Raw genomic sequence first — 15946 nt, forward strand, 5'->3', positions numbered from 1 at the left:
GGACACATCGTCATCATCAACCGCTTCACTTGTATCTGACAACTCAGCAAAGGAAGCAGCAGCGGGTACAACATCATCATCATCACACCGTACGTCCATGTGTGTAATGCTGCCTGACTGAGACATATCCCTGTTATCTCCATCCTCTGGCAATAATGGTTGCGCATCACTCATTTCTTCCAACTGATGTGTAAATAACTCCTCTGACAGATCAAGTGAAGCAGCTGTGGTGCTAGTGTTGGTGGTGGCGGCAGGCGGGCGAGTGGTAACTTGAGAGGTACCCGAAGCTGAGCTGGAGGAGGATGGTGCGTCAAGGTTCTGAGCGGAAGCTGTAGAAGATTGGGTGTCCTGTGTTAGCCAGTCAACTATGTCCTCAGAACATTTCGAGTTCAGGGTACGTGGCCTCTGAACACTGGGCATTATTCTAGGACCAAAGGAAATCACAGCACCACGACAGCCCCTGCGGGATGGCCTGCCTCTGCCTGTCATTTTTTTTAAGATTAGTGGTACTATGCGTGCAAGGTACTGTGCCACCCGATATGAGTGGTGGGCACAGTACACTCTGTGGGCCTGACACACACTGGCAGGCAACTGCAATTATATTACAGAGAAAAAATTGTTTTACTGTTTTAAATGCAAGCTGCTGTGCCACCAGATATGAGTGGTGGGCACTGGCAGTGGGCACAGTACACTCTGTGGGCCTGACACACACTGGCAGGCAACTGCAATTATATTGCAGAGAAAAAGAAAAAAAAAAGCAGACTGATGTACTAGCCCTAAAAAGGGCTTTTTGGGGTGCTGTCAGGATGCTGTCCTTACAGCAGATGAGTCTTTGAGGACTGGAGTGGACACAGAACACTGGCCTAGCTAACGATTTCCCTATTAATTCAGCAGCAGCAGCAGCACTCTCCCTGCTCTAACTAACACTGCAGCTTCAGAATGAATCTAAGATGGATGCTGTCCTTGATTTTTGATAGGAGGTGGGAGGGTATGCTGCTGATTGGCTGGAATGTGTCTGCTGACTGTGAGGTACAGGGTCAAAGTTTGCTCAATGATGACGTATAGGGGGCGGACCGAACATCGCATATGTTCGCCCGCCGCGGCAAACGCGAACAAGCGATGTTCGCCGGGAACTGTTCTCCGGCGAATAGTTCGGGACATCTCTACTCTTAATGTCAATTAGGTCTGATATCTCTCCGTTAACTGTAATTGTTGCTTTTATGTCTGTATAGAAAAGCTCAATCCAAGCTATGAAGTTATTCCCAAATCCCATTTTCTTTAAAGTGGCTACCATAAAAGGCCATTCAACTGTGTCAAAAGCCTTACTTGCATCCAGTGAGACCACTAGTCGTTGACCCGTATTGGCACCTTTTATTTGCATATTTATATAACATCTTCTTATATAATCTGATATAGATTTATCTGGCATAAAGCCTGTTTGATCGCCATGAATTACCGTGGATATCACCTCTTTCAATCTAGTAGCTAGGACCTTCACCAAAAGTTTATTATCAGTATTTATTAGGGATATCGGACGATACGAGTCAAGCTTCTTTGGGCTTTTCCCTATTTTCAGGATCAACGTTATCAGCGCCTCTCGTAAAGAATCAAGTAATGTCCCACACTTCCTTGAAACCTCCCACATTTCCAAGAGCCTGTGGGACAACACTCCACTGAAAGTTTTATAGACCTCAAAATGGATTCCATCTAAACCTGGAGACTTATTCTTCAGTATGGAACTAAGGGCCTTATTAATTTCTTCCAAAGAGATCCCTACTTCCAATAGTTCTCTCTGTAGCTCCGACAACTGTTTCAATGATATATTCCCCATAAGCCTATTTATTTCCACTATATTTTCATTTCCATTGTATGAATAGATGTCCGCAAAATATTCTCTAAAGAGCCGAATTATGTCCTCTTGTTCCGAGACTACCTATCCATTGTCATCTTCCAGTTGGAAGATATAGTTGCTACTTCTCTGTATTTTATCAGTGATGCCAACAGTTTCCCTGGTATATGTCTCCGAGTATAGTATTTTTTAACATAGTTTAGTTTTTGATGTTCTGCTAACAGATATAATTTATTATTATACAGTAGTTACTCAAGTTTTCCTCCCACCGTTGTAAATTTATTTTGGTAGGATACTCCACATATTCTTTTTCACTATCTCCGACCACCCGTCCTAAATCAGCTATTCTCTTTTCTGACATTTTCTTCACCATTGTGTTGTATTTCAAAAAAATTCCCCGCATATAAGCTTTCCCTGCATCCCATACAATCCTCATGTCCACTATACCCATGTTTTTGTCGAAATATTCCAATATTTCAGTGCAAATCCTTTCATACCTATCCTGTGTAATTAAGGTATCTAATTGAATTCTAACCCGACCTTCTCTTACCAGTCTGTCTCTCTTAGTACAGACCAAAAGTGGGCAATGATCAGATGATAGTACTATAGTCTATATATTTTAATCGAGAAGTACATAATAAATGGTTGCTAAGGCATACTAATAAAGTCTTGAAAAGAATGTGAATTCCTGTACTTTCAGGATTCATTTCCATCTTTGTTGCAGCTTATTATGAGCAGAACAGATTAAACAATTTATACTATTTTTACATCAGTGATTCAAACCATCCATGGATATTAATGTAAAAGGGAAGGACATAATAATGCAACATACCATTTCATTCCTACCTGTAATAAGCATAGGATTTCAATCAGTCATGCAATTTACTACATTCATAAAAAAGGCAATCAAATGACTGTTGTGTTTTAGAAAATACTCATGAACTCACCAATGAGGTGGAAATTACACAGCTGTATGTTGTTCCTTCTGTCCATCTCCATTGAATATTCGATAAAGAGTATAACGCTGACTACCTGTAACATAGAAATACGATTTTAATACCATGTACAAATTACAAAGAGACATGGAATATTTTATATTATATACCACTTGATTGATTAAGATAATATTGCATTAAACATAACTGCAGACAGAAACATTGGTCTGAGAATTATCCAGAAACAGTGGTAGTGTTATCTATGAGCTTCGTAAGCTATTATAGCAGAACCCTATTCACATCTATCAGGCTGAGCTGCCTCATATCCAGATATTTTAGCATCATCGCAGTATCAGTAATTTTCTATTTTTAGTACATAAATGGTTGAGTTTAATTATTATTATTGTTGCTAGGAGTTATGATTGAATTGCAGTTTGCAATGAAGTCCAGCTGGGTGCTATCAGTTGAGGGGGGGAAGGTGTCCCAGCACAGTCTGTCACTACCCAATCAGTGCTGTCAGTGACACACCCTCAACTGGTAACACCCATCTGGACCTTCATTGCAGACTGCTAGTAATTCATTATTAACTCCTAACAGGACTAATAGAGAAATAGCACAACATAGAGCCATGAGAATAGAAGATCCAGAATTGTTATTACATGAGGAAAGCAAGTAGTTACTAAAATAAGGGAAACTGTCAGAGATTGCTGTCAATAAATAGCTGTCTTATATTACACCTCTGCTTACCTCCTACCACTGATTCCATGCTCCTTTTATAACAAGGTTCTCTCAGGCAGTGGCGATCCTCCCATAGAGGCAGACCATGCAGCTGCTATGGAAGGGGGGCCCGCAGTGGATGATAGACCCTGCCCCCTAATTAACTTTAATATTGGCTTACATCCAGCTTTATTCAGGAATTCCTATTGTCAGTGGAGAAAGTGAAAGGACCTTTGATGTCATCACAGGTCCTGTAAGGGAACTGCACACATAGTATAGTGTAGTTCCCAGGTTAGAACAGTGCATCTGCCAGGACCTGTGATGACATCATCTTCAGCATCACAGGTCCTGCAGGATATAGCAAAGGAACTGCACCAAGGATGATGTCACAGGTCCTGGTGCATCTACCAGGACCTGTGATGACCACACTTATAGGTCCTTCAACCCCTAACAGCAAGGATTAGAAGTGAACAATTTGCTCTGCATTGATCCATTGAGACTGGAATGGAGTCGTAAGAGGAGGTCCTCCACTTTTCTCTTCATCCCCCCCCAGTCCTGTTGTTACTCATTGCTCACTTATATATAATACTGCAGACAGATACAATGACCACTACTTCATTTACCTCACACACAGTGGCCATAATGTGTAACTGACCACATATTTCTGTACACACGGCATCGATTATACTTTGTATGTCTCACATCAGTACACTGCTCTACATATATATATATATATATATATATACAGTGTATATATATATATATATATATAAATATATATATTTATACACAAACACATATACACACTACATATATAACACATGCTTATATGCAGTATGTACAGTTACATAGTACAGGGAGTGCAGAATTATTAGGCAAGTTGTATTTTTGAGGATTAATTTTATTATTGAACAACAACCATGTTCTCAATGAACCCAAAAAACTCAATAATATCAAAGCTGAATATTTTTGGAAGTAGTTTTTAGTTTGTTTTTAGTTTTAGCTATTTTAGGGGGATATCTGTGTGTGCAGGTGACTATTACTGTGCATAATTATTAGGCAACTTAACAAAAAACAAATATATACCCATTTCAATTATTTATTTTTACCAGTGAAACCAATATAACATCTCAACATTCACAAATATACATTTCTGACATTCAAAAACAAAACAAAAACAAATCAGTGACCAATATAGCCACCTTTCTTTGCAAGGACACTCAAAAGCCTGCCATCCATGGATTCTGTCAGTGTTTTGATCTGTTCACCATCAACATTGCGTGCAGCAGCAACCACAGCCTCCCAGACACTGTTCAGAGAGGTGTACTGTTTTCCCTCCTTGTAAATCTCACATTTGATGATGGACCACAGGTTCTCAATGGGGTTCAGATCAGGTGAACAAGGAGGCCATGTCATTAGATTTTCTTCTTTTATACCCTTTTTTGCCAGCCACGCTGTGGAGTACTTGGACGCGTGTGATGGAGCATTGTCCTGCATGAAAATCATGTTTTTCTTGAAGGATGCAGACTTCTTCCTGTACCACTGCTTGAAGAAGGTGTCTTCCAGAAACTGGCAGTAGGACTGGGAGTTGAGCTTGACTCCATCCTCAACCCGAAAAGGCCCCACAAGCTCATCTTTGATGATACCAGCCCAAACCAGTACTCCACCTCCACCTTGCTGGCGTCTGAGTCGGACTGGAGCTCTCTGCCCTTTACCAATCCAGCCACAGGCCCATCCATCTGGCCCATCAAGACTCACTCTCATTTCATCAGTCCATAAAACCTAAGAAAAATCAGTCTTGAGATATTTCTTGGCCCAGTCTTGACGTTTCAGCTTGTGTGTCTTGTTCAGTGGTGGTCGTCGTTCAGCCTTTCTTACCTTGGCCATGTCTCTGAGTATTGCACACCTTGTGCTTTTGGGCACTCCAGTGATGTTGCAGCTCTGAAATATGGCCAAACTGGTGGCAAGTGGCATCTTGGCAGCTGCACGCTTGACTTTTCTCAGTTCATGGGCAGTTATTTTGCGCCTTGGTTTTTCCACACGCTTCTTGCGACCCTGTTGACTATTTTGAATGAAACGCTTGATTGTTCGATGATCACGCTTCAGAAGCTTTGCAATTTTAAGAGTGCTGCATCCCTCTGCAAGATATCTCACTATTTTTGACTTTTCTGAGCCTGTCAAGTCCTTCTTTTGACCCATTTTGCCAAAGGAAAGTTGCCTAATAATTATGCACACCTAATATAGGGTGTTGATGTCATTAGACCACACCCCTTCTCATTACAGAGATGCACATCACCTAATATGCTTAATTGGTAGTAGGCTTTCGAGCCTATACAGCTTGGAGTAAGACAACATGCACAAAGAGGATGATGTGGTCAAAATACTCATTTGCCTAATAATTCTGCACTCCCTGTATATACAGCAGTGTACTGATATGTGAGGTATAAATTACACCTCATACACTGTTCTATATATTATACATATATCTATACCCACTTTATTTTTTTTATATGTATATGTGTTTATTATATATGCAGTGTGTGTATACCTGGCTGGCACTATATAGAAAATGCCTATTGTCTGCAATTGCGGACAAGAATAGGACATGTCCTATATATTTCTTTGCATTTTTGCATTGAAATGAATGGGTCCGCACCCATTCCGCAAAATTGCAGAACGGATGTGGACCCATTCATACGGTCATGTAAATGTACCCTAAGAATGACCATACAACTTAACTAGCTGTCGACTGACAGCTATCTCTTCTGACTGCACCATACATATACACAATAGCCTAGCGTGTACAGTCGTGGCCAAAAGTATTGAGAATGACACAAATATTAGTTTTCACAAAGTTTGCTGCTAAACTGCTTTTAGATCTTTGTTTCAGTTGATTCTGTGATGTAGTGAATTATAATTACACGCACTTCATACGTTTCAAAGGCTTTTATCGACAATTACATGACATTTATGCAAAGAGTCAGTATTTGCAGTGTTGGCCCTTCTTTTTCAGGACCTCTGCAATTCGACTGGACATGCTCTCAATCAACTTCTGGGCCAATTCCTGACTGATAGCAACCCATTCTTTCATAATCACTTCTTGGAGTTTGTCAGAATTAGTGGGTTTTTGTTTGTCCACCCGCCTCTTAAGGATTGACCACAAGTTCTCAATGGGATTAAGATATGGGGAGTTTCCAGGCCATGGACCCAAAATGTCAACGTTTTGGTCCCCAAGCCACTTAGTTATCACTTTTCCTTATGGCACGGTGCTCCATCGTGCTGGGAAATGCATTGTTCTTCACCAAACTGTTGATGGATTGTTGGAAGAAGTTGCTGTTGGAGGGTGTTTTGGTACCATTCTTTATTCATGGCTGTGTTTTTGGGCAAAATTGTGAGTGAGCCCACTCCCTTGGATGAGAAGCAACCCCACACATGAATGGTCTCAGGATGCTTTACTGTTGGCATGACACAGGACTGATGGTAGCGCTCACCTTTTCTTCTCCGGACAAGCCTTTTTCCAGATGCCCCAAACAATCGGAAAGAGGCTTTATGGGAGAATATGACTTTGCCCCAGTCCTCAGCAGTCCATTCACCATACTTTCTGCAGAATATCAATCTGTCCCTGATGTTTTTTTTGGAGAGAAGTGGCTTCTTTGCTGGCCTTCTTGACACCAGGCCATCTTCCAAAAGTCTTCGCCTCACTGTGCGTGCAGATGCGCTCACACCTGCCTGCTGTCATTCCTGAGCAAGCTCTGCACTGGTGGCACTCCGATCCCGCAGCTGAATCCTCTTTAGGAAACGATCCTGGCGCTTGCTGGACTTTCTTGGACGCCATGAAGCCTTCCTAACAAGAATTGAACCTCTTGAAGTTGAAGTTCTTGATGATCCTATAAATTGTTGATTGAGGTGCAATCTTAGTAGCCACAATATCCTTGCCTGTGAAGCCATTTTCATGCAACGCAATGATGGCTGCACGCGTTTCTTTGCAGGTCACTATGGTTAACAATGGAAGAACAATGATTTCAAGCATCACCCTCCTTTTAACATGTCAAGTCTGCCATTTTAACCCAATCAGCCTGACATAATGATCTCCAGCCTTGTGCTCGTCAACATTCTCACCTGAGTTAACAAGACGATTACTGAAATGATCTCAGCAGGTCCTTTAATGACAGCAATGAAATGCAGTGGAAAGGTTTTTTTGGGATTAAATTAATTTTCATGGCAAAGAAGGACTATGCAATTCATCTGATCACTCTTCATAACATTCTGGAGTATATGCAAATTGCTATTATAAAAACTTAAGCAGCAACTTTTCCAATTTCCAATATTTATGTCATTCTCCTAACTTTTGGCCACGACTGTATGTGTTTTCAATGGTGAGGGAGGAGAATGCCACTGTCGGACACCTTTTAAAACCTAAAGCTCCCCATGCACATTAGATTGATGGCCTGCCCCAGTGAAGATGGTCGAATGAGTATGGGAGGCTTTCATTTTGCTCTGTGCTACCTACAGTATTTTCTGCACTCATGCGCATAGCTCGTCATTAACTGGAAATATTTTCACCTTCCGTTTTAGTGGTAAGATAAGTTTCCTTTCTCAGTTTAAACTTGGGCTCCTCATGGGAAATAAATACGTAATCTCTGAGCCAAGATGCTCATCTGCAAGACAGCACCTGCAATCACTAATGTAACCACAGACAGCAGCTGCTGCCACATGCCGCTATGCCTATTTATTACATGCCCAGCTATGTCTATATTTATGACTGGCGCAGCAATATCAGTATTTACAGCTTTTGTTGCTATTGTATTTCACAGAAACTGCACTTTGTTCTGCTTTACACTGTCGTATTGCAATGTACATTGACTCATCTTATACTACATACACCTCAGTGACTATAAAATATCCAGTATATACTTTATTCGAGCCATATACTGTGTATTTCAAAGGGGTCATTTGTACAAACAGTTATATATTCCTGTGAGGGTGGTGGAGAAACGATACTCTCAAAATGACAGCAGGCTGATAATCATGAGCCCACTGCATTCGTTGAGTGCTCCAGATATTTCTTATTTGCTTTCTTATTTTCATGAATAATGCAGGTTTCTCTTCATATTTTAAATGTGTAATTTGTGCTTTTTCAGAATTTTTAGGCTTCTAGTTTGAAGAAATAGCAAATAATGATGCTACAAATATGCAGTAATAGTTAATAATATAAAATTCAACAGCAGTAAATGGCTCAGCTCACCTGCAATCACTTGGGGAGGCACGGATGTTTAGGCTTTTTTATGGGAAGCTAGACTTCTCTCCTTGTTTTGAGTAATAGTTAATGATATAGTGTTATCCTGGTTTTGCTAGACCTTTGACAATGATTAGGGTGGGGAATGTTTTTTTTTTATTTGTTATTTATTTCTTTTTTGAGCTGGGAGGGCTGGTTATTTTTTGTGCATTTTTTATTTTTGTTCTTGTATACCCTATTTTATCTTTTAAACTTTGTAGGCCCCTCAAAGATTAGAAAAGGGGATTATTTTTATATTTTTGTTTCACACTCTACTTCCACTTGCATAGCAGACCTAGTTTCAGTTTAATATGCCCATTAGGACTGTGCTGGAGTGCGTTTAGAGACCATCTGCTGTAAGTATAACCAGTTAACTAAATAACAAAATATTGTTTGCACTGTTAGGCCCCTTTCACACGGGCGAGTATTCCGTGCGGATGCGATGCGTGAGGTGAACGCATTGCACCCGCACTGAATCCGGACCCATTCACTTCAATGGGGCTGTGCAGATGAGCGGTGATTTTCACGCATAACTTGTGCATTGCTTGAAAATCGCAGCATGTTCTATATTCTGCGTTTTTCACGCAATGCAGGCCCCATAGAAATGAATGGGTATGCGTGAAAATCGCAAGCATCCGCAAGGAAGTGCGAGGGATGAGTTACCCAGGACCCCATTTACTTTATTATTTTCCATTATAACATGGTTATAATGAAAAATAATAGCATTCTTTAATTCAGAATGCTAAGTAAAAGGTCCTTTGTGGGGTTAAAAATAATATATCCAGTTGATCGCGCAGCCGGGCTCGTCTTTTTTCTTCTTCTTCTTGCAGGACCTGGCTGGAAAAGGACGTCTATCTTCTATCTTCATTCAGCAGAACCTGCGCTGACGTCACCGAGCTCACGTGGTGAATGCGATTATGTCACCGAAGGTCCTTTTCCAGCCAGGTCCTGCAAGAAGAAGAAGAAAGAAGACAAGCCTGGCTCCGCGATCAACTGGATGAGGTGAGTTACATTTTTATTTTATTTTTAACCCCACAATGGACCTTTTACTTAGCATTCTGAATGAAAGAATGCTATTATTTTTCATTATAACCATGTTATAATGGAAAATAATAAAATATACAGAACACCGATCCCAAACCTGAACAACAGGCTGGAACCTTTGCTGCAGAATATTGCTCAGGCATCACAGGAAGGGGGAGGCACCCTTATGAAGGTGGTGCCTGGCCGGGATTGGAGAGAAGGCGGAATCAGGGGCGTTCACGAACCCTTAAAGAAACAGGATGTGTGCGGCTCCTACAAGGTGCTACTGAAGCTGTCGCCGCCCGCGACAGTGCAGGAAAGCGGGCCCGGAGCCTGCAGCGGAGAAGAGGAGCCTTGTGTGCAGTTCGACTGAGGTACATAGCAGGATCCGCTGCACGCTGGCGGCTGCCAACTGCCATTGTTACATTTATATCTCTGCTTTTTCTACCGTCTGTTAACAGCATCGGTACAGAGAGGAAGAGATATCAGTGACTGATGGCATTGTGTGTATAAGTGTACATAGAGAGATAGCTGTCAGTCACTGATAACACCTCCCTCCTGTACCAATAGGCCTGCAGATATAAATGTAAAAACTACAAGTTTTACTGAATCTTTTCCAAAAAACTTTATATCAATCTGCTCTGTTCCTTCTGCTCTACAACATGCTGTCTGCAGACTCCATTGCTCTTTTTGGTGCCAGGTCCTCTTTTTTGACCTTTTAAGAAATGATTATTATTATTATTATTATTATTTTGAGTTTTGTTTTTGAGACACATTTTTAAATGATAATAGCCAGGACTCCCTAATAGAACATATTGAAGAAAAAAAATAACAGTCTTTGAGAAACTACATCAGAAGAGACTACCAAAATGGCTGTCATGGCTAAACAGAAAAATGTCCTTATCTCTGGAAGGAAAGAAAAGTATAAACTGTAATATGTTTAGCTGCTCTTTTTTCTCATTTATTAATATATGTCAACCTTGAGTTCTGGGTCAAAATCCACTTTAATATTCACATTCAGAACATGTATGGTATTTGTAAGAGCAACTGTAATATACTGTATCTCTTTTTTCCTAGATACATTTTTCACAAATGATGGGCCCTATATATGTTCAAAATAACACATCTACATCTAGTTTGTATAATAATTTCTAGCTGTGCTGATTCATAGGCAGTATTTCACAGTAAGTCATGCATCAGCAAGATATGCTGGTACCTGTTGATAAATGGGATCTGTATTATATATTTTTATTATACAGTATATGTAGATGGCTGTTTAATTAAACAATAAAATAAATACTGTAAATGGAAAATAAAGGAAGACTCTAGATCACGGGTGTCAAACACAAGGCCCTCGGGCCGAATCCGGCCCGCCAGACCTCGTCATGTGGCCCGCGCAGCAAGCGAGCTGGCGGCGGCGGCTGGGCACAGGGAGATGAGCGCTTCCATTGTGGAAGCGCTCATCTCCAGTCATCTGTATCGCCGTCCTCAGGACAGCGATACAGATGCCTGCCTGTGCTGCGGTAGGGGAGGGAGAGGCGTGTCCCTTTCCCTTCCTCTGATAGGCTGCCGGCCTAGTGCCTGCAGCCTATCAGAGGCCGGCGCAGGCGGCGCGATGACGTCATCGCGCTGCCTGAGCCATACAGCGTGGTACACAGGCCAGAAGAGGCCTGCATCGCATCACTGACATGGAGGTAAGTATGTGTTTTTTTAATTATTTTTTATTATGTACAATACTTTTACTGGCGGGGGCTGTTATTACTGGCAAAGGGGGGGCTGTTTGTTATTACTGGCAAAGGGGGGGCTGTAATTACTGGTGGGGGCTGTTATTACTGGCAAAGGGGGGGCTGTTAGTACTGGCAAAGGGGGGCTGTTATTACTGGCGGGGGCTGTTATTACTGGCAGAGAGGGGCTGTTATTACTGACACAGAAGGGCTCTTATTACTGGGGGCTGTTATTACTGACACAGAGGGGCTCTTATTACTGGGGGCTGTTATTACTGACACAGAGGGGCTCTTATTACTGGGGGCTGTTATTACTGACACAGAGGGGCTCTTATTACTGGGGGCTGTTATTACTGGCACAGAGGGGCTCTTATTACTGGGGGCTGTTATTACTGGCACAGAGGGGCTGTTATTACTGGGGGCTGTTATTACTGGCACAGAGGGGCTCTTATTACTGGGGGCTGTTATTACTGGCACAGAGGGGCTGTTATTACTGGGGGCTGTTATTACTGGCACAGAGGGGCTCTTATTACTAGGGGCTGTTATTACTGGCACAGAGGGGCTGTTATTACTGGGGGCTGTTATTACTGACACAGAGGGGCTCTTATTACTGGGGGCTGTTATTACTGGCACAGAGGGGCTCTTATTACTGGGGGCTGTTATTACTGGCACAGAGGGGCTCTTATTACTGGGGGCTGTTATTACTGGCACAGAGGGGCTCTTATTACTGGGGGCTGTTATTACTGGGGGCTCTTATTACTGGGGGCTGCTATTACTGGCACAGGGGGGCTGCTATTACTGGCATAGGGCACTATTATTACTGGCACTGGGGGGTGCATTATGGTGGGCTTTATTACTCCCCAATGGTATGACCCCCTAGTAGCAGCACCAGCCTCTCCCTGCTCTGCTATCCCTCTGCACCTTCTCCAAATACTTATTATGAAATCTTTCTCATTAGGATAAAACACCTCATCAGCTCCACCGAGCCCCCGGCCAAAGTGTGGAAGTGGCGTCCGAGATCCCCAAGGGCCAAGCCAAGTAACTGTAAGTTTTCCTGCCCTTTGAGAGTGACCAAACTGCTGATGCGGCCCCCGATGAATTTGAGTTTGACACCCCTGCTAGATCATTGTTTATAATCCAACCTACCCAGATAGAGATGCTACACTACCAAAAAATAATTTAAAAAAGTTCCATAAATAGTTTCTATCAAAATTTACCTATGAGGGTATTCTAAAATTATACTGGCAAGCTGAATAGTCCAAGTACATTTGCAACGGCAGCCTGGGGGGAACGTGTGAAGGATGGGAGTGGTAGTGGCTGTGTGTCATGGCCTATGGTGTGACACTATTGCCACACTTGTGGTTGCCCGCGGCAACGTGTTGCTGTGAGAGCATGCGGTGGCAGTGTCTGGGCCTTCTGGGTGATTGCCGTGACATGGTTGCCACGCATGCTTTTGCCGGTGGTTACGTGGTTTGGTATGCTTGTGTGTGCACTTCACCTTTAAGTGGCTTCCTTCCCCTGTCTGGTGATGTAAGGGTTAACTACCTTGCTGGGTGTGGTCACTTGTGCTTCTTATACCTGTGGCTTTAGGTCAGGAGTCAGTTGTACTCCAGCCTTGGTGTGTGCAGGAGTTAAGCTCCTTGTCTGGTTGTTCCATCTGTCCAGTGAGGGCCACCCTTGTGGTCATCAATGTTATCCTGGTGTCTCCTTCCCTTCCTGTCCCTATTTGTATGGAGTGGGTTAAGTTCAGGGTGTTGGTATGTCTAGTTTGGTGTTACATGTCTGGTGGTGTTTGGTGTCATGTTTGCTAGACATTCCCCTGTCTCATGTTTATTGCAGCTATGGGTGTCCTGGGTCCCTGTGTGATTTGTGGTGTGTGCTGTGTCCTTTAATGATGGTGTGGACACCAGCACTTGTGCACGGGTTCCAGTCAGTGTGTCTGTGGCAGGTAAGTGTGATATTGGTTTTGCTTGCCTGCCATCTCCTTATGCTGTAGGTGTTCCCCTCTCCTTGCAGCCTGGCCTCAGATAGAGACTCTTGTTCCTCCATGACTGGGATGAACAGGTCGTCTCTTCCCTGCTCCTTGGTGAGGGATTACCAGGGCGACTTAGGGTCTCTAGGAATCCTGAGTATGAGTCGTCCTACCATCGGGGTCCGCTCATACGGTGAGGTGTCAGGGAGAGGATTAGGGATGCTGTAGGAGGTGACCAGCTCCCTTATCACTCCTTTTGGCCAGGCTGATCCCCTTTTACCCTTTGACACCACACGGTGGGGGGTTTCCCCGACTCCCCATCGTGACACTGTGACACACACATCAGTGGCAAGCCTCACAGTGATATCCTCCAGGGCCATTCAGTGACAGGAAGGCACACCCTTTCTTCTCTCAGGGCACACCCTGATGTTGGGCTCCTGTCTGATGAAGATTGGTGTGCTCCTGGTGTTAAGTGTTTTGGCAGGTGCAAGACAGTAGTGTAGATACAGGTGCATTGGCCAGCAAATGGTGTTGGAGTCAGTGACCAGGCCAGTTGGTGCAAATAAATAGGTCACTCTTTACATATGCTATTCTTTGCCGCATCTTGCGGATCGTAAACCCATTGAAGTCAATGGGTCTGCTCCATGATGCCGGGTGCACACGGCTGGTGTCTGTGTTTTGCACTTTGAAAAACAGACATGGTCGTGTTACTGGTATATGTAGCAATACCTATGCACTAGGAATTTTGTTTTAACGCCCATTCCAACAACTGATTGGTGGAGATGCAAGTAGTCTGACCTCCACCTTTGAAAATTCATATATTGATGACTAGAGTATTAGTATGTATCTTCTGGGAAACCTCTTTAATTACTCAAGATAATTAGAAGTGTATTTGTGTTATTTAAGTTAATTTCTAGGCTAACAAATGGCCACATAAAACAGCTTTCTCTCCAAACTATTTATTTCGGACACCCTCTGCCCCTTTGAATATCTTCATAAGCGGACCCACACACAGATTTCTATAAATACTTGTGTATTAGACATTTCTATATAGCTAATTGTCCGTTTAATCTGGTGTGCAATCGGGAAGTGTTTAGTCTGTGGTCATTGGCTCCGCCACAATGCATAAGATTGCGGCCTCTGTATATGATGATGGGAGATAAGGGATTATTTGTTAAAACGACCCCATTGCTTACTTGGGAAAAAGATTTGGGGTTAGTGTTCACTGATGAGCAGTGGTCTACAGCCTTTTCCTGTATAAAAAAAAATATTAGATGTGCTCTGCACTATGAGTCCTTGATGAAGACCACACTAAGGTGGTACTATACACCAGATCGCCTGAGTGATATATTTCCCGATCTTTCATGTTTATGTTGGCGGGGATGCGGCGATAGGGGCACAATGTATCACATTCTATGGTCTTGTCCGAGGCTGCGAGATATTTGGAGGGCTACATTCTCTCTCGCCTCGGATTTGCTGGGCTTCCAGCTTCCGCCATCCCCCTCATTGGCTCTTTTATGGATTGATTTGGCTAGGATACCATGTGAGGGGAGGGTGGTATTGGGACACCTTTTTCTTTCAACCAAATTGGCCATAGTAAAAAATTGGAAATCACAGTATGTTCCTTGCCTAACGGAGATTATCCGAAGGCTAAATTCTACTTATATATATGAGCTTGTGCTGGCGGGTAGGGATGAGCGAACCCGAACTGTATAAACATTTTCGTAAAAGTCCGGGTTCGGGTTCGGTGTTCGGCGCTTTCTTGGCGCTTTTTGAAAGGCTGCAAAGCAGCCAATCAACAAGCGTCATACTACTTGGCCCAAGAGGCCATCACAGCCATGCCTACTATTGGCATGGCTGTGATTGGCCAGTGCACCATGTGACCCAGCCTCTATTTAAGCTGGAGTCACGTAGCGCCGCACGTCACTCTGCTATGATCAGTATAGGGAGAGGTTGCAGCTGCGACGTTAGGGCGAGATTAGGCAGATTAACTCCTCCAAAAGACTTCATTCTGTGATCGATCTGCAGCTGTGGATCATTGAAGTGCTATTATTGACTTGCTCACTTTTTTGAGGCTGCCCAGAGCGTTTTTAGATCACTTTTTTTCTGGGGTGATCGGCGGCCATTTTGTGACTTGTGGTGCGCCAGCACGAGCTATCACCAAGTGTATTTAACCATCGATAGTGTGGTTATTTTGTGCTATATCCTACATCAGCTGCAGGCTGAGCCTGTGTCACCGAAGTGCATTTAACCATCAACAGTCTGGTTATTTTTTGGCCATATACTACATTAGCTGCAGGCTGAGCCTGTGTCAAAGAAGTGCATTTAACCATCAACAGTCTGGTTATTTTTTGGCCGTATACTACATCTGGTGCAGGCTGAGCCTGTGTCACCCAAGTGCATTTAACCATCAACAGTGTGGTTATTTTTTGGCCATATATTACATCAGGG

At 43.0% G+C, this 15946-nt stretch overlaps 1 protein-coding gene across 1 annotated transcript in view; it reads right to left on the reverse strand.

The window, feature by feature from the left end:
• LAPTM5 (lysosomal protein transmembrane 5) overlaps positions 1 to 15946 on the reverse strand; it is a 100913-nt gene that overhangs the window by 70375 nt on the left and 14592 nt on the right. Inside the window, exon 2 of the mRNA XM_040421905.1 lies at positions 2797 to 2881. Coding sequence (XP_040277839.1) covers positions 2797 to 2881 — 85 coding nt within the window. The remainder of the gene's footprint in view (positions 1 to 2796; positions 2882 to 15946) is intronic.

Source organism: Bufo bufo, chromosome 3 (assembly GCF_905171765.1).
Source record: "Bufo bufo chromosome 3, aBufBuf1.1, whole genome shotgun sequence".
In the NCBI taxonomy this organism is placed as follows: Eukaryota; Metazoa; Chordata; class Amphibia; order Anura; family Bufonidae; genus Bufo; species Bufo bufo.